The sequence below is a fragment of the Sinohyriopsis cumingii genome, chromosome 14 (assembly GCF_028554795.1).
Source record: "Sinohyriopsis cumingii isolate HCF-2022 chromosome 14, ASM2855479v2, whole genome shotgun sequence".
Taxonomy (NCBI): domain Eukaryota; kingdom Metazoa; phylum Mollusca; class Bivalvia; order Unionida; family Unionidae; genus Sinohyriopsis; species Sinohyriopsis cumingii.
In genome coordinates, this window is record NC_142974.1 from 105,893,926 (window position 1) to 105,914,054 (window position 20,129).

The 20,129-nt window shown below is 35.3% G+C and overlaps 1 protein-coding gene across 1 annotated transcript; it reads right to left on the reverse strand.

Annotated features, from left to right (window-relative positions):
- Positions 1 to 3,134: 3,134 nt before the first annotated feature.
- Positions 3,135 to 18,915, reverse strand: LOC149784558 (17-beta-hydroxysteroid dehydrogenase 13-like). The gene is made up of 6 exons (XM_089932637.1): positions 18,595 to 18,915; positions 16,406 to 16,645; positions 14,139 to 14,245; positions 6,762 to 6,899; positions 4,261 to 4,377; positions 3,135 to 3,331 (listed from the first exon to the last, which is right to left on the reverse strand). The coding sequence occupies exons 1-6, from the start codon at positions 18,802 to 18,804 to the stop codon at positions 3,220 to 3,222; spliced, it is 924 nt and encodes a 307-aa protein (XP_089788763.1). The 5' UTR covers positions 18,805 to 18,915; the 3' UTR covers positions 3,135 to 3,219.
- Between the last annotated feature and the right edge of the window lie 1,214 nt (positions 18,916 to 20,129).

The window sequence follows — 20,129 nt, forward strand, 5'->3', positions numbered from 1 at the left end:
GAAAAATCTAAATAGTTGATAAAATTTGTTGAACACTTCTGTTTAACCATTTGGTAATATTTTCAAAAGAACTAAGTAAACTTGCAACAGTAACAAAAATTAAGCAGATACAATTGAATTTTGTGCTTCTTTAATTTGAACCGAGATACTTTAGGTTGTACTGTATCAAGATACACTCGACTGCACTGTATTCAGATACACAAGTTTCATACTGTATCCAGATATGCTTGAATGTATCCAGATACATTAGACTGTACTGTATCCATATAAACTAGACTGTATTGTATCTAGATACATAAGACTGTACTGTATCTAGATTGTTCTTGTTGTTTTTGTGGGGTTTAATGCCATTTTTCAGCACACGATAGGCTATACATGGCAGCCAGTATTAATAGTGGAGGAATAACCCAGGAAAACCCTGGAAAGAACCAACCCACAAGAAGCTACTGGCAAGCTTTCTCAAATACCCACATTGGCCGAATCCGAGACTCAAACCCACACAGACAGAGGTGAGATGGCAGTGACCCGTAACAGAGAGCGCTTTAGACCACTTGGCCACTCGGAGCCCAGAGAGTATCTAGATAACCAAGGCTGTACCATATCCATATACATAAGGTTGTTCTGTGTCCACATACACTAGGCTGTACAATATCCAGATACATTAAGGTGTAATGTATCCAGATATACATGGCTATATTGTATGCAGATAACCCAGACTGTATTATATCCAGATACACATGGTACTATTATACACAGCAATTCTTATAAAGAGTCTGTCAAATCTTATAATTTTTCTGCAATAAGGAAAAACTGTATAATGCAAATGAGCCTTCTGCAAGTAATACATAAACAACACTACATACATGATTTTGTTCTGAGTTGGTATAAAGAATGAGTTTCATATGGTCTAATGAGGCCATCAGGTCAAGGTATATTCAATAGCCATATCAAGATGAGTTATTTCCCCTTACTCAGGATAAATAATGACTTTGATATGGTGTAATGAGGCCATCAGGTCAAGGTATATTCATAAGCCATATCAAGATGAGTTATTTCCCCTTACTCAGGATAAATAATGAGTTTGATATGGTGTAATGAGGCAATCAGGTCAAGGTATATTCATAAGCTATATCAAGATGAGTTCTTTCCCCTTACTCAGGATAAATAATGACTTTGATATGGTGTAAGGTGGCGCTCACCAGATAATATGTACTTTTGAGAGAGTGACGTATGTAAGGTGAAGTAGTTCGCATTTAAAACATGCACAGTGGAGAGAATGTTTGCATACCTCTATGCTACATTAATGTAATGTGGATGATATTTCTTTTGGATATTGTACTTTTGGAAATTTTACATGATTTAAGCACACTGCTAACTAAAATGACTGCTCCCTTGTGTTAAAAAATCAGTCTGAATTAGTCTAAAGTACACTATACATAGCAGCTATTAAAATAGGGAAAATGAATTTTGCCAGACTAGACAATACCAGCTTCTGAAAGTGCAATGAATGAATTACCAAATATATAAAATGTAAAAAAAGTTATCGGCTCTTTTTTATACAAATGACCTCTGAAGTTCAGGAAGTGAAAATGACCAAGTAGAGCTAGCACTTTTTTGAAAGGTGCACATTTGAAGTAAGGCCAAGCTGTATACTCTATAACCCATAGTACACCCATCAATCATACACCAAAATAAAGGGAATTAAAGGTTCTTTGCATTATACCTAAGATATACAAGGTCTTTTTTAAATAGCCAGTATAACCAGTGAGGAAAGCCGGGGACATTCTTTTTCTTTAAATTCCTAACCCTATGCAAAATGCGAAACTGTATAGCGCCACCTAAGGAGGCCATCAGGTCAAGATATATTCATAAGCTATATCAAGATGAGTTCTTTCCCCTTACTCTGGATAAATAATGAGTTTGATATGGTGTAAGGAGGCAATCATGTCAAGTATATTCATAAGCTATATCAAGATGAGTTCTTTCCCCTGACTCAGTATAAATAATGAGTATGATATGTTGTATAGGATACACGGTACTAATGGTATGGAAAAATAGGAACCAGCCTGGATATGGGTGAACATAAAATAGAGTATATATGGTTTAGCTGACCATGATTGGTTAGTAGTGTAAGTTATGTGTTAGGAAAAAGAATCTTTTAAGAGCTTATCCTAGTTGTAAGTAAAAAAAATAGAGACATTGTTTTATTGATGGAATTTCAGTCCTTTAACAGTCTTGAGTTTGGAACACTCAATACAAATATTACCATCTGACTCTTTGGTGCAGAATTGAAAGCACATGTTTAAACACATGCAGGTCCAGAAAATGCCGCAGTGCATATCCTTTCCTCAACACAGAAGCTGACATCCAGGTTTCATCTATACTGACAAATATAGGTTTGATCACGAGCACACAAATAGTTATTGAATTTTTAATATCATGGTGTTTGCATAGGTTTGCTATGGGAACTGAATTAGTAAGGAGGCCATGTCAAAATGAGTTATTTCCCCTGAGTCAGTATATATAATGAGTTTGATATGGTGTAAGGAGGCAATCAGGTCAAGTATATTCATAAGCCATATCAAAATGAGTTCTTTCCCCTTACTCAGGATAAATAATGAGTTTGATATGGTGTAAGGAGGCAATCAGGTCAAGTATATTCATAAGCCATATCAAAATGAGTTCTTTTCCCAGTCTCAGTCCAAAACAAGAAATCATTTTTATACTTATTTGCACATAGACCATACCCACTCTTTTGCATTTTCTAAATATTTTTAGCTTTACTACTAATGAAAATTCAAAATGAATCGGGACCGATACAAGTTTGATTCACTACATCTAAAAAATCTACAAGCTGATGTCAAAATAGATGCCTTTGTAGTCTGTGATATGAAATAGCTTCATCAAACAACAGATCCAGCTGGTTAGCTGGAGAACTTTGGAAAAACTGGCACAATGCATACAAACCTGTTGCAAGTATTTATCAAATGTTATGTAAGATAGCTAAGCTTGCTGAACTTAGGAAAGATTGTTCAATGTCTATCAATTTGGTGCAAGTAATACATAATGTTATGTAATGCACATTACATCATATGACTTATGAATCACCGTTCAATGTAAAACAACCTGATACAAAATTTAATACATTTTTAATCAATGACAACAAATTTTCTTATGCAAATGAGCATGGGAGGGTCTTCAATCAATTTTTTGGAACTTTTAATTGTCTCTGGTGTGTTTGTTATCTGGTGACTTAGAAGACTCATACTGTGGGAGAATGCCAAACCCCATGAACTCCTTCAGAGTTCGTCTAAATCTGTATGGGAAAAGTCTGAAATGGAATTTGAAGAGTAACAATGAAAATAACTGTTAATTCATTTATTTAGAGGGTATCCAATTTCTTGTTTTGAAGAAACTAATTTTTTTTTTTCATGGCTGGGATATTCTTCTTACAGAAATAGCATTAACCACAATCTAAAGACATTTTACATTTTGATCTTTGGTTTGTAATAAAAAGGAATTCCATGAAAACTGGTATTTAATACACTTTGTAATAACAAGGAATTCCATGAAAACTAGTATCTAATAAATATACTTTGTAATAACAAGGGGGATTCCATGAAAATTGGTATCTAATATACTTTGTAATAATAAAGAATTCTATGAAAATTGATATCTAATAAGTGTACTTTGTAATAACAAGGAATTCCATGAAAACTAGTATCTAATAAATATACTTTGTAATAACAAGGAATTCCATGAAAACTGGTATCTAATATATTTTGTAATAACAAGGAATTCCAAATATTGGTATCTAATATACACTGTAATAACAAGGAATTAAAAAAATTGTTATCTCATATACTTTGTATTAACAAGGAATTCCATGTAAATTGGTGTCTAATATACTTTGTAATAAAAAGGATTTTAATGAAAAATGGTATCTAATATAATTTTTAATAAAAAGGAATTCCATGAAAATTGGTATCTAATATACTTTGTAATAAGAAGAAATTCTATGAAAATTTGGTGTCTAATAAATATACTTTGTACTAACAAGGAATTCCATGAAAATTGGTGTTCAATATATCTTGGAGCATCCTGCTCAGGAATTTATGTGCTAGTATTTAGAGATTGTAGAGACAGAGATTAGGGTATAAGTACTGCAAATATCAGTCCAGGCCCCTATATCATAAAATGAAAACTATATGGCCACAAGCCCTACCTCTGTACTGTAGTGAAAATAAAAAGAAAACTCACTGTCCAATGATAACGGAGACCTGAATAGACCTGGGTACCATGACAACAACATGATCCTTAAGAGCTCCATCAATGGCCTCCAGGGCAACTTCCTTTGGTGATAGAATTTTACCAAACCTGGAATTGAATTTCTTAAAGCTTGCAGAAATTTAAAGGGATACAATATTCCAGTCCATCAATATCAATACACCTCCATTAGCACTAAGATTGAAAAATAAATAATCATTTATAAACAGACATCAACATGGTAGAATGTGGACGAGAGAAGCATATACCATATATATTTGCTCATAAAAATGGGTAAAACTGCAAACTGCATAGACCAAGATCTGCCATTGCATAACATGCTGCCAGATTAGGGTCAATGCAGTTTGTTAAGAGTAATCAGTATTATAAAAAAAAACACAGACCCTGAATTGCTGGTGCATTTTGTGATGGCAGACCAGGGTTTATGTTTTCTAGTTGGAATGACTTAGAAGCAAGTATATACAGCTGGTTTATTATTTTTCAAATTAGTGATGGTTCTTATTAACAATGAAATCCACCACAATACAACCATATGAAAACAATGAAGCTATATATATGAGAAGGATTGATCAAAGAATGATGACATATAGTCCAAAATTTCAGCTGTCCTTTCCCTGGCTATTTCTGATATCTTGACATCGATGTGACACAAGCATACATGACAAAATATCTAAACCTCTGGGAAAGGTCAGTGGACTAAGAAGAGATACAACAAAGATATATTAATAACAACATTACATATATTTGTAATAACAAAATTAGGGATTGTAATATAGATAAATAGTTGTGTGTGTGTGTTTGTGTGTGTGTGTGTGATTTGGATTTTAATGTAGCTTTAACAATTTTTCAGTCATAACGCTACAGTGTCTGCAATGTGGCAGTTTATTAGTGATGTCTAGCACAGGGGCATCATGCCGCAGACATATAGCATGATGTCCCACCCAGTCACATTATCCTGACACCAGGCTGACCAGTTATAACACAAACCTCCTATGCTGAACGCCAAGTGAGGCAGCTGTTAGTACCATTTTTGTAAGTTTTAGATATGACTCAGCATGGGATCGAACCCATGACCTCTCGCATCCGAGGTGGACACTCCAGCCACTAGGCCACCAGAGCAGTGTGTGTGTGTGTGTGTGTGTGTGTGTTTGGATTTATAATGTTGCTTTAATAATTGAAGTCATATCACTAAGATGTCTTCAGCATGGCAGTTTACAGAAATGTCTAGCACTGGGTCATCATGCTGCAGACGTGCATATAAGCCTTTGGTATGAATTGGCCAGGGTTCAAACCTGCAACCTCCTACATTTGAGGCAGATGCTCTTACCATTTAGAAGTCTCATACATAGCTGTAATAGCAACATTAGGTACTGTACTAAAAGTAAATAGTTGAAATAACATATTTAGGTACTATAACATAGGTAAAAATGTCCAATAAATGTAATCATTAATGCCCTTCCTACATTTCTTCCCAAGAATCTGAATGTTCTTTTCATTACTGTATTAGTCTGTGATATTTAAACTTCATAACCAGCTTGGACATGTTTGTTTTTAAAAAAATTATATGCAGTCTAAAGCATTTCAGGAACTCCTGTAAATTTCATCTGGTTCCACAAATCCATTGACTCTAATATGAAGCAAAGACCAAATCATAAGGCTTGGCAGGTTTGACGTTTGGCTGAATGTGATTAAATCTTTTATTAATTACATTTAAAAAATGATTATCCAAACCTCAACTGACTTTGTCACTCCTCAGCTATCATTGCTTTTTCAGCCAAATAAAATGGCAGTAAACCAAGTTTGAAAATTCAAGCACCTGTTTGTGCCTGGATTTACTTTGAAAAGGAAAAAGGCCTCAGTGTAGGTATGGTCCACCTAAAGAAATCAGACTCTAAAGGGTACAGCAGTACCAATAACAGTTAACATAGAGAAATATTCCTGCAAATCTGGCCTCTAGTTTTGATGTCAAATGACAATGGAACATGCTATCTAGCACTGATTGCTGATGCAATAAGATGTCAACCCCACCAACCCACCCCATCACACATATCAGAGTCGATGTCTTACACTGTGGGACTACAGTCGGTCAGTGCATGTAATCAAGATTAATATTTATCAAAAATCTGTCATCAGTAAAGTGACCTGAATTTTTCATTTAATGATCAAATATCTATTAGATCAATATTTATGCAGGACACTGGAGAGTATAATTCTCATGTATTAATGAAACCTATCAGCACCACACACACCACCCCCTCTCTATTAGCCAACACTTCTGAGTCTCCTTGACTGTCTCACACCATTGCTTCTGCTACAATCTATGTTTATTGACCCAATCACTTGCAGGTAATCAAAGAAGGGGCATGTTATCAAGGAGTAATAGTAAAGTTATATACCAAGATACATTATCATCATGGAGACCATCACCAATGCACTGATATACTGTGCCAATTTAATAAACAACAGATGTGTACCTTCCTTGTGGAAATTTAGTGAGACCTGTGTCAACAAACATGGGGCAGACAGTCGTAGTTTTAATTCCATCCTTGTGAAGATGGTGCAGCTCTTCACTTAGGGCTTCAGTCATCCCAAAGACAGCAAACTTGGAGGCACTGGTAATGAGAATGGCAAAAAAATATACTTTCAGTTTTACAAACTGAATTTCCTCAAAATGTACTTTCTAAGTTATGCAAATCCAAATTACATGAGCCATGTCATGAGTTCTAAAGCTTGATTACACATTTCAAAATTGTACTGTAATTTCAACTACATTCCAAATGCAATTACATCCGACTTACTGCACTCAAAATGAAATGAACATTATATTCTATAGCGTCTTTTTGATAATTACAATTGAAAGACTTCATATTTTTCCCACATTATGCTTCCAAATATTCAATGACAGAACAGAAACACACTTGCAGATGTCAACACGCTGCTCCCTCACTGCTGAAATCAGACATACTTCATGTAGAATTGGCACAGATAAATCCAGTCCATAATCAAGAAATTTTGTAGAATCTACAAATATACAAAATCTATTCATTCCGGACCAAATGGAAAAGTTGTTGCAATGCACATTCATTCATGAAATTCAAGACAAGCACAAGACTAAGTTCAAATTTATCTGGGTGCATTAATAATGTTGTTGTATACTGATGAATCTGCACTTGTGTATTTAGTTTGGAATAGAGTATAAATTCAGTTACTTTGTTTTTTGTAGTGTATTTTTATTTATATAATTAAGCTTTAGGTAGAATAAGAAAATGAGCATATAATAAAAGGTTACTGCATTTGTATGGGAAAATATGAACTCGTTTTGTCGGATGGATATACTGCACTCCCAAGATTGTGCAGTATATCCATCCGAAAAACTCGTTCATATTTTCCCATACAAATGCAGTAACCTATAAATACTGTGTAAAAATACCAAAACTTAAATACTATCACTTTAAATTAATCCATTACAATGTGAAAATACCATCACTTAATCATATCAGATCATCCATGTAGGAGTAGTAATTACAAGATTCTTTCATGGCCACTATGGCAGCTATAACTGATGTCTGAGCATCAGCAATTTCATTAAAAAACAACTAGATAATGGGATGAATGTGTGTGTAAAGCTTCATGTCAGTCCTCTATGTTTCTATGACAAAACGTATCAAACCATCCCATATGTTATTCAGGTCTATGACCAGATAGTTGAAGAGTTATGATGACAAACAACAGGCCATCTAATACGTTCTTCTGGTCTATGACCAGGTGGTTTCAAAGGAGTTATGACAACAGACAACAGGCCATCTAATATGTTCTTGTAGCCATAGGCCATAGGCCAGGTGTTTTTGAAGGAGTTATGACAACAGACAAAAGGTCATCTAATCTGTTCTGGCTTATGGCCAGGTAGTTTTGAAGGAGTTATGACAACAGACAACAGGCCATCTAATATGTTATTCTGGTCTATGGCCAGGTGGTTTTGAAGGAGTTATGATGACAGACAACAGGCCATCTAATATGTTCTTCTGGTCTATGACCAGGTGGTTTCAAAAAAGTTATGATAACAGACAAAAGGCCATCAAATCTGTTCTTCTGGCCTATGGCCTAAGGCCAGGTGTTTTTGAAGGAGTTATGACAACAGACAAAAGGCCATCTAATCTGTTCTGGCCTATGGCCAGGTAGTTTTGAAGGAGTTATGACAACAGACAACACGCCATCTAATATGTTATTCTGGTCTATGGCCAAGTGGTTTTGAAGGAGTTATGATGACAGACAAAAGGCATTCTTATGTTATTCTGGTCTATGGCCAAGTGGTTTTGAAGAATTTAATGACAGATAACAGAATATCTAATATGTTCTTCTGGTCTATAGCCAGGTGGTTTTGAAGGAGTTATGATGACAGACAAAAGGCCATCTAATATGTTCTTCTGATATATGAACAGATAGTTTAAAAGGAGATATGAAGACAGATAACAGGCCATCTAATATGTTCTTGTGGCCTATGGCCAGTAGAGCTAAAAATGCAGCTATGGACAGGAGGAATCACAATGCTCCTGTTGAACATTACACTGCTGTATGACATTTACTGGCATCACAAAGCCATCACTGAAAAATGTATAGTCTGCAGGCATGCCATAAACCTGCATTAATCTGACATAAAATTATTGAAATTCCTTATAATACAAAAGTCTGCAATAAGAACCCTGTGTCAAGTCTTTCTTGTGTCAAGTCTTTGTTGTGTCAGGTCTTACTGTATAATAAAATAAGAACCTTTTCTTAAATTTTCCAATAATAAAATGTTGGCTATTTCCTTACAGGAGTGTATAGCTTTTCTTATAGGTATACATGGAGTACAGTTTTCTTGAGTATGTGCATAATATGTTGTTTTTTCTTTAAGAAAAACACCTAAAATCATAAAATATTACTGGTGATAAAGTTCACAATGCTTCACTTTTATTATCCATGATAGATTCATGGAAACATTAACAACATTTTGACTATAATAAATTTTGTTACTTGTACCTCTAATTAATATATATATTTTGTTTGACTATTGCTTAATGTTAAAAATATTGTTAAAAAATATTTTTTTCTGATATGAAAAACATTTTTTCTTGCCATGTGATGCCAGAATATACTGGGGGGGGGGGGGTAATATTCTGCATTTTTACATCAAGCAAAGTCAAATGTTAAAGTCAAATGCTTTCGAAGCACACTCTTAGAATGGAGTAGTTCCAATCTGCAAATAGAAATATAACGTATAGCTTAAATGCATTGATTCTGGAATAAAGATACCAACAAGCATCCGAATACTCAATAACTGCCCATTGAATATTTAACCTGGTTAATAAAATGAGCTATAGGGTACCTGTTTACCATACACAACTTTTCTGCCAGTGCTTGTAAAGGTAGCACTCACTTTATTTTCTTAAAAACAGTCCAACTGATTGAGCTGCCAATACATGTACTTTTTCAGTCCCAAGCAGAGGGCTGCCACTTCCAGTAAATAACTGACCATAATCAGATAGCTTGTTTTTGCATGTGACAACTCTTTGATTTGAGTCACAAGTGTGGTACAGTGGCAACTAACAGAGGGTGGTTATTTAATCTTGCTGTACAATTGACCTGTGTTTAGTTGCAACTTTGAATAGATTTCACAAATTTTATGATCAAAGTGTTACTTACAAACCTCGATCTCAGTCTCTAAATATGGTTCTGCATACTACCAGCCAAGGAAAGGGAGTCAGCTGATATTTTCAGAAAATGAGGCACTCAAATTTTCAAATGGATTCACTCCTAAAACAGGGAATGGTCCATTTAAGTATCTTGAGGACCTATTGGTTTTCTAAGCAATTGAGGAAAATACCCATTATCCCATCAAGCTACCAAGAAATGATCTCAGCAGTCCAGCTGAAAATACATTTACCCCCAAGAATGCACTTTAATATGATTTTGTTGTTGTTGTTGTTGCTGTTGTTCTAGGGTTCAACGCCATTTTTCGGCACACGATAGCCTATACATTGTGGCCAGTATAACTGGTGGAGGAAGAACCTTGGAAAACCCAGGGAAGAACCACCGGCCCAAGAGAAGCTACTGGCAGGCTTTCCCACGTACCCACGCTAGCCGAACCATGGCCTCGAACCCATGCAGACAGAGGTGAGATGGCAGTGATCCGGAATGGTGAGCACTTTAAACCACTTGGCCACTCGGGGCCCCTCTTTAATATGAAACCATTAGCTAAGTATTCCTGCGCTGTACATATGCATTCAAATAAAATAAAACATTTTCTAAAGAAGAGTGAAACATGCAAAAAGTAAAAGACTGTAGGAGGACATAACCTACTGGATAGATTCCAATGTTGCCTGAGAGATGATGCTCTCAAGGAGACAGTACTAAATGATGATCAACCATGGGAATAAACTGTTCACTTGAAGTTGTCTCTATATGGAATTACATGCAGTTCATCTGCGGGAATAAACAGTTTCTGCTGAAGGTAGAAGTTGTCCTTATATGATGGAATTACATGCAGTGTCAACTGTGGGAATACACTGTTTTTGCTGAGGATGGAAGTCATCCTTTTATGTTGGAGTCACATGCAATGACCCCTTGTTCTGAAGACATTATCCTGCCTTGGTTCAATATGAATGTTACAGAGCTGGTGTGCCAAATATTTTTATCACAATCTAACAGCTCTTCACAATACTACTGTATGTACAGGCTGTAGACAGTATTAAATGCTGGAGACTTGTCTTGTTCATGGCTTGAATTAATATTGAAGGCTCAGAAAGCCACTGTGGAAATGGCTGTCTTTTTTAATGTTATCAACATGTTCACTCCAGGACAAATAGCTACTCTTAGTAACACCAATATGCATTACTCTGGTGGTACACCTCTCTCGATAACTTGCACACAGTGAGATCCACAAACATAGACCGCACTATAAGTGAGGTGCAAGTTACAAAGGGACCTCCAAAAATTGAAAAAAATCGCTCTGATATCAAGAAAAATGGGGGGGGGATGCGTTAGGGAACTGGGCTGTTTCTTGACTGAATCGTCATTTTACAATCACATCAATAATAATTTTTAATAACACGTTTCTTCTAATGAAGTTGTTCATTATTCTGTTTAAATAACATTTATTTTCAAAATGTCCAAGATATGAAAGATCATTCCAAATGGTTTTGACAACCATCATGTGTTCGTGAAATAAATATTGTATTACATCATTGCTTTTTATTTTCTTGACGAGTCTGGTTCCCATACTGGCATTTATTATTATCCTGCCAAATTAGTAGTCCTGATAGCAGAGAACTAAACTAACTGTTGATACACCACCTAACAAGATTCCTTTTTTTTCAAAAAACGAGATATTTATTTTGTGAGACAATCACCTATGTCAAAACTCAATTTTTATATTGTTCAATTAGTACAATATTGATGTTGTCATTTCATTGGAAGCAATAATAAAATGCCTTACTATTTTTGAGGATAGGTCTAAGTGCCAGTTCAAGAATTCTCTGAAACTCGTTTGCCCACAATGGTCCGTATCTGTGAAATCAAGCTCTTAATTTTATGACGTATTCATTTTGCTTGGCTGCCTTGTTATCTTCGATCACAGTTATGTAAGAGTCGGTTAATTTAAGGTAGTTTATGTTACATACACAATAGCATTTATAAATGTTCGGTTGATCAAATGAAGTGAGTTCACCCGACATATGACCGGGGCCGCTAGATTTTAAGTTTGTAGGATTTTTGCGCCTTTTAACTTTTCTTTTATTCCACCTCCTTTATTTGATTCAAAAGACATAATTAACGTGATAATACAAAGGAGGTCAGCTTTTAATTCAGTGCAACAATGCAACAAATACTTCCGGAAGTCAGTTATCAAAACACGGTCGGAACTTAATTAGGTTCTCAGAGAAACGGTCGTGGACATAGCTGTTAAAGTGGATTGATGCACTTTATGTTTAATTACAAGAGGACACATTGCATTTATGACGATTACACTTAAAAGGAACTGAGCGATATAACTAAAACACAAATTTCAATAGATATAAAATTATTTAATTTGTATTTATTTATTGAGTTACTGCCTCCACTCAGCGTGAGTGACATTTCCATTGATCAAAATTTCCTTACATATTGTTAAATGTGGTGTACTAGGAATGTCATTTGGAAAGAAAATGTAAAAAATTGTATGACCTATTTGTAAATTTGATATTTCAAAGTGTTTATTAAAATTTCCAGGTCCTATCTACCATTTACGATGATAAAATGAGCAATACATCAAAGTTTTCGTTACCAATCTGGATTGCGATTTTCTTCAAGTTCAACAAATAGGGATCAATTATTACAGTATTTACTGGTTTTAAAAATGGGATCCATGCCTGACCCCGCATTACAAGTGGGTTCGCAAGTTATCAGGGCACGAGTTATCGAGGGAGTGGTGTATTGTGCAAGGTTCAGTCACATTTGTTTGGATGCCTTTATCAGCTACATGATCTCCCAATGTTAAATATTGCACAAGTCTTCTACTGGATGGTACAGCCATTGATGATATGGATGATTCTGTACTAACATCTGCAAAAAGTGACTGCCTGTAGATTTCGCATTTTCAGGTAAGTCATTTATACATGCAAGGAAAGATAACAGGCCAATGCCTGTGCCTTGAGGGATACAAAATTTTACTGAGACAGATTAAGATTCTGCATAACCCAAAACTACTTCTTTTGACAAACAGGAAGAAAAATCTTGAGGTACACCAGATGTTACTAAGAGAGATGAAGATTTTTCATACTTCCTATGACTTACAGGAAGAACATTTTCTATCCAAACAAAGGATGTTGTTTTGTAGCAATGTAGTTTCTTGAAATGTCAATTGGAGCCTCATTATATTAATTTCTGGCAAATTATTTTTCAATGTGAAAAAAAATAAAAAAATAAAGTAGTCCCAGTCTACCTGAATTCAACATATTTCTAGCTCTGGGCGCAACATTAGTTGCACACCATGGTATTATACTGAAAGCAAAAACAGCAAATATAGCAACTTAAATTTAACAATGTGATTAGCATTAACTTCTTGGCACTGAAATTATTTTTGCAGAAGGTAGGTTGATGTTATGGGTTAAATACCATTTTTCAGCACTTGAGAAGCTACACATGGTGGCCAGTATATTAGGAAGAGGAAGAATCGATGAAAAGCCTTGAAAGAACCACTGACCACACATCAAGCTACTGGCAAGCTTTCTCACATATCCACATTGCCTGAGCTTGGGACTCAAACCCACACCAAGGTGAAATATCAGGGATCTGTAAAGTCGAGAGCACAAGACCAGCTGGCTACCCAATGCCATTTTACAGAATGTTTATCATTTGCCACTGTTTGTTTCTCTGCAGTTAACTTGTCAACGTCTTCTCTCTCGCCCAATCTAACTGTCACTGAATGTGGTCACATTTTATGCTAATTATGTCAAAATCTACATTGTTGCAACAGGTTCATCAACTCTCATCTAAAAGGTATTGTTGTCCTAGATTACTTAAGTCTCCAGATACTCTTTTAGCTCTCGCAAACATTGGGGGTGGGGTTGAAAGAACAAGTTTTGTTGTCTAAACTTGTGTTCATGATAAGATAAAAACAAATTATTTTTTGCCAAGTTTTATTATATATATATATATATATATATATATATATATTTCATCTTCTGGTAAAAAAGTAATTTTTTCACAACTAATAAAATATGTTTCCAGCACTACATTAAATACATGCAAAATTAACTTGGGGAAGAAAAAAAATTCCTGAATATAATGATCAGTGTTAAAATATTCTGCTGTGCAATAAATTAATGGATTCTTACCAATAATCCACAAGATAAGCTGAGCCAGACTTGCCTGCCATGGAAGCCACAGTGATTATGTGCCCTTCATTCCTCTCCAACATGGAGGGCAAAAACTCTCGTAAGGTCTAAAAGGTTAAAATATTACTTAAATTAAATCTTTGCATGAATTTCTTTAAAAGCCATTTTAAACGGAAGTTAGTTTATAATGCCGTAATCAAGGAAAATAATAAAAAATATAGATCATTCTTCCTTTATCATGGTGCATTCAAACAAACAAAAACTTTTCAAAACTATCCAAATTCAAGCCATCTTAAACATGAATAGCACAGTATATATCTTTCCTGTATTTAATAGGCCTAAGTGTAGCTAAAAGAAATTATTTCTTAAAAACCCATTTTCTTCTTTTGATGACCTTAATCTTTGGCTATTTGACCACAAAATCAAAAGGCTACTTTTTCACCAAGTGTAAGTCTGATCTAGGTCTGTGATGCAGAACTGATCTTACTGTGCAGAAATCATTGTTCTTCTTTCTTCTTTGACCACTGACAGACTTCTTCCTTACTGCAAGTGCAAGCCATCAACAAGGTTCAGTACTTGGATTTGGATTTGGATTGAGTTTTTTTAATGTAGCTTTAAAAATATTTCAGTCATATCACTCTGATGTCTGCATTGTGGCAGTTTATAGTGATGTCTAGCAACTGGGCATCATGCCGCAGACATGTAGCATGATGTCCCACCCAGTCACATTATCGTGACACCAGGCAGACCAGTCATAACACTAACCTCTTAATGCTAAGCGTTAAGCGAGGCAGCTGTTAGTATCATTTTTGTAAGTCTTTGGTATGACTCGGTCAGGGATCAAACCCAAGGCCTCCCACATCCGAGGCAGATGCTCTAACCACTAGGCCACCAGAAGGTTCAGTACTTACAGATAATGAAGTTCTAAAGTTATTGTTCCAAAACCATCCTCCTCCTTCAGTAAGTGACCTTCACCTTTTGACCCAAAATAAATAAGGTTTCTCTTAAACCCAAGTGCAAGATATTTACAAAGTTTCATAATTGTAGATAGTGGATAACTTGAGTTATTGCGCAAACAACATTTGTCTTCTTTCAGTCTCAACAACCGTGACCCTTGAATCTTTTACCCAACAATCAAAAGAATTCTTTCTTACCACAAGCAAAAGTCATCCACAAAGTTAGTAACTGTAGATGGTGGACAAATAGTTATTGTGCAGAAACAACATGGGTACCACACAAACAGTATCTTACCATAATTCACGTATTCTTATGTAAGGCATATACAAACTGATTTCTTTTCTTTGTACAGTCATTGCATATATACCTAACAAATATGTACAGTCATTGCATATATACCTAACAAATATATAGACATTGCATATATACCTAACAAATATATACAGACATTGCATATATACCTAACAACTATATACCTAACAAATATGTACAGACATTGCATATATACCTAACAAATATAAAGACATTGCATATATACCTAACAAATATGTACAGACATTGCATATATACCTAACAAATATATAAAGGCATTGCATATACACCTAACAAATATATCAAGACATTGCATATATACCTAACAAATATAAATAGTTTGAAAAAAATTACAACACCAGCCTGGAACTCATAACATTTGAATGCTTATGAACCTGCTAAACAGATGCTACTACAAAGCTGACTTCAAGCTCCCATATGATGTACTGAGCATTCAAAAATTGTATGGCACATCACCATGACACAGGCCACCACAGGCACATTAACACTTCCAGCATCAGAACCTAAATTATTAGGACTTATGTCAGTAATTCAAGGATTAGTTGGGATTTAATTCTCAACACCCTAAGTTCTTTTTACATTTTTTACTTTATATTAAAGGGAAATAAATTATTTGTTGAATTTACAAAGTTTGTTGCATCTCACTCTTCTCTGTTACTTATTTTAAGACCATAGAGTCATAATGTTACCCAGAAATGAGCCATGGTGTAGAGTCATAATGTTACCCAGAAATGAGCCATGGTGTAGAGTCATAATGTTACCCAGAAATGAGCCATGGTGTAGAGTCATAATGTTACCCAGAAACGAGCCATGGTGTAGAGTCATAATGTTACCCAGAAATGAGCCATGGTGTAGAGTCATAATGTTACCCAGAAATGAGCCATGGTGTAGAGTCATAATGTTACCCAGAAATGAGTCATGGTGTAGAGTCATAATGTTACCCAGAAATGAGCCATGGTGTTGAGTCATAATGTTACCCAGAAATGAGCCATGGTGTTGATGTCAAATGTCCTTCTGATGTCTTCTTCTTTTATTTTCAGCAGCTCCCCCCCGTGTAAGATTCCTGCATTGTTCACCAAAATGTCCACATTTCCAACGTCTCGGTAAACCTGGTCTGACACACGTTTAATATCATCCACCTTGCTAACATCACAAACGTATGTGTAAGCTGTACCTCCTCCTTCTCGTATTTCATCAGCAGTGGCATCGTTGTTGGCCTAGAATACAAATGATCAATTCATCATCAGTGCCATCATTGTTAGCCTATGCTACAATACTACAAGAGATCAATTCATCATCAATGCCATTACTGTTAGCCAAAAAAATACAAAAGATCAATTCACCATCAGTGCCATCACTGTTAGCCTATAATACAAGAGATTAATTCATCATAAGTGCCATCATTGTTAGCCTATAGTACAAGAGATCAATTCATCATCAGTGCCATCATTGTTAGCCTAGAACACAAATGATCAATTCATCATCAGTGCTATCATTGTTAGCCTATACTACAATACTACAAGAGATCAATTCATCATCAGCACCATCACTGTTAGCCTATACTACAATACTACAAGAGATCATTTCATCATCAGTGCCATCACTGTTAGCCTAGAATACAAATGATCAATTCACCATCAGTGCCATCACTGTTAGCCTATAATACAAGAGATTAATTCATCATAAGTGCCATCATTGTTAGCCTATAGTACAAGAGATCAATTCATCATCAGTGCCATCATTGTTAGCCTAGAATACAAATGATCAATTCATCATCAGAGCCATCATTGTTAGCCTATACTACAATACTACAAGAGATCAATTCATCATCAGTGCCATCATTGTAAGCCAAGAATACAAAAGATCAATTCACCATCAGTGCCATAATTGTTAGCCTATAATACAAGAGATCAGATGGGTTCCTGCAGACTTAACAAAAACATACTCCATGACTTTTCCAAAACCTTTCTAGGGCCATTTCACAAAACTCTGGCAGTGAAATACAACAAAAGTCTCTGAAGCATAAAGAGTACCAAAACCAGATATATATATATATATATATATATATATATATATATATATATATATATATATATGCATACATACATACAGTAGAACCTGTCTTGAAAGACCACCTCATCTGCCAAAAGAGTATGGTCTCTCAAGACAGGTTGTCTCTCATAACAGGTCACAATACTATACAATCAATAAATTTGTGCATTGAGAATATGGTCTCTCAAGACAGGTTGTCACACATAGCAGTGAGTTTTCAAGACAGGTTTTTACTGTAGAAAGGTGTCTGTGTGTGTGTGTCTCTGTGTGTGTGTGTGTGTGTGTTAAACTACTTTGGTTTTCAATTTTAGAAGAACAATTAATATTTTAGTTAAGACCAGTAAAGGCAAGTAAATTGAAATAAACTTTTAAAGGAATATTTGCAATAACAAATTCCCTTATGTAAAATGATTACGTTACAATGACTTCGTTGTCCCTGAAATAGTTCATAATTGTGTCAAGTCCCTAAAGAATACAGAGGCAGGAAAATGAAACTTAGAAGTGGATTAAAACAACCTCCTTTTCCTTAGCTGTGGGTGACTCCAACAGTGAAACAAATGCCAGTGATATACATTACCATAAACTCTCATGTACCTTGTACTTTGTATATGCAAGCTAAAAATTGAAAAAGAAAGACAGAAATCTCTGTTTGCATGAGAGAAAAAATGTATATGGGAGTCGAATATAGCCTCGACTCCTGTTTTAGCACTCCCCTATTTTGATGCAGTGCCATTAACTTCAATTTTGAAAACTGACCTGCATAAGACTAAGTAAGGAATTTTTTAATTTGCAGCTGTAAACATTTGGTCACAAAACGAAAGTAGCATAGTATTTCTGCAGAATTAGACTGTGGTTTGCTTGAGCATGATGGGTACGCTTATTTCTACTTGAATTGGCTGGCAAATCTTGTTTACTTAACGCACGGTTACAGTTTGTGTTTTCAATGCAAATATGGTAAACAATTATAATTTACTCAAACATCAAAAAAATGGCATGACAAAATCCTTAACTGCGAAGGATTACCCGGCATAAAAGTATGTGCCAGTTGCAACATGGAACTTGTAAATGTCCCTCAAATAAAATCATAATAATAAAATCATATTTCTTCAGTCACCTTATTTATGTCCCACAAAACGAGGATACCTCCAAGTCGGCTAAATTCGAGGGCGAATTCCTTTCCGATGCCATGGCCAGCCCCGGTTACTAAAATAATCTTACCCTTAACAGATTTTCGTTTGACGGGAACGACTAATCGAAAAATGCTTTCTAGATAACAGTACAGAAGAAAGAACAATAAATATATTAATTCAAGGAAGGTGTTCATTTCGACAGGTATTGGCAACGGCAGTCGAAAATGTGTCAGATCAAAGTGCAGACAGGATATGGCTTGCAGACGCTTAAATTCTGGGTTAACGAGTCCGCTAACAGGTGATCTCGGTCTCCTTAAACACGGTAATGTACCGTAAGGGGCAGTAATGCAGATGAAAATACTGTAATGTAATCGAAATTCCAGAAATGGAAGTAAATTAATGAAACTAAGATTTATATATAAACCTGTTGTATGTTTATAGTCTTACGTTACTTATGTTTCATAAACTCTTCTGCTCTACACTTCTTTATATATTTTTTTCTTACATCTTTTAGTGTTTTCTCTCTTCAGGCTATCCTCTTATCTTTTTGTACCTATACCCATTGTAAAATAGCTCAGAATCTAGCTGTTTGAAGACTTTAAGCAGAGACGATGACGTATGTAGAAAAAAGAACTGTAAGGAAAGTTGACAAGCACACAATTTCTGCTCAGGTTATTTTGCATTTGGTAATTCATTTTTATAAATCCATAATATTTACTGAAACAAGAAATGAACTTTGTCGCAGATTATCAGTAATAAATACTGATTCTGATACACTTTTATTTAGCAGTGAACTTTATACTGTAGAAAAAATATAGCATTTTGCTACAAAAGAAATGCAGAAATTTATTATTAACAGAAAAGTTTCAGAAACATATTTACTTTTTGTTCAATCACCAATTGTGATTTAAAATTTTACATTCCAGACCACATGAATCACTATCTCTCTGATTAATTCTTCTTTTATCCCTCTCGCTTAATGATACGTATGTATGTAAACTGTCTTGACTTTTTCCAGACATCGTGTCTGTTTGTTCATTATGTTTATAATGGAGTAAAACTTGTAAGTTGAAAAAGTTTATCCCGTCTTTTTCCTCCGTATACACATATGTGATCTTCTTATCAATAAAATACGCAGAGCAAAACAAAACATATATGTTGGTGAATGGTATATACATCTACCCTAGCAAATACTAACATTGAGTTGCATACCTATAGAACTTAACATATTTATCATTGTATTTCTCTTTCCATTTGGGGCCCCGAATGGCCGAGTGGTCTAAAGCGCTCTCCGTTACGGATCACTGCCGTCTCACCTCTGCCTGCGTAGGTTCGAGTCTCGGATTCAGCCAGTGTGGGTGTGTGAGAAAGCTTGAATGTAGCTTCTCGAGGGTCGGTGGTTCTTTCCGGTGTTTTCCCGGGTTCTTCCTCCACCATTAATACTGGCCGCCATGTATAGCCTATCGAGTGCTGAAAAATGGCGTTAAACCCTACAACAACAACAACAACTCTTTCTATT

Coding starts and splice junctions, on each gene's coding strand:
- LOC149784558 (XM_089932637.1), bottom strand. CDS start 18,804: ATGAACACCTTCCTTGAATTAATATATTTATTGTTCTTTCTTCTGTAC. Junction 16,646..18,594: donor TTTTGTGGGACATAAATAAG/GTGACTGAAGAA, acceptor TTTGTATTCTAG/GCCAACAACGATGCCACTGC. Junction 6,900..14,138: donor GCTTATCTTGTGGATTATTG/GTAAGAATCCAT, acceptor TCTCATTACCAG/TGCCTCCAAGTTTGCTGTCT.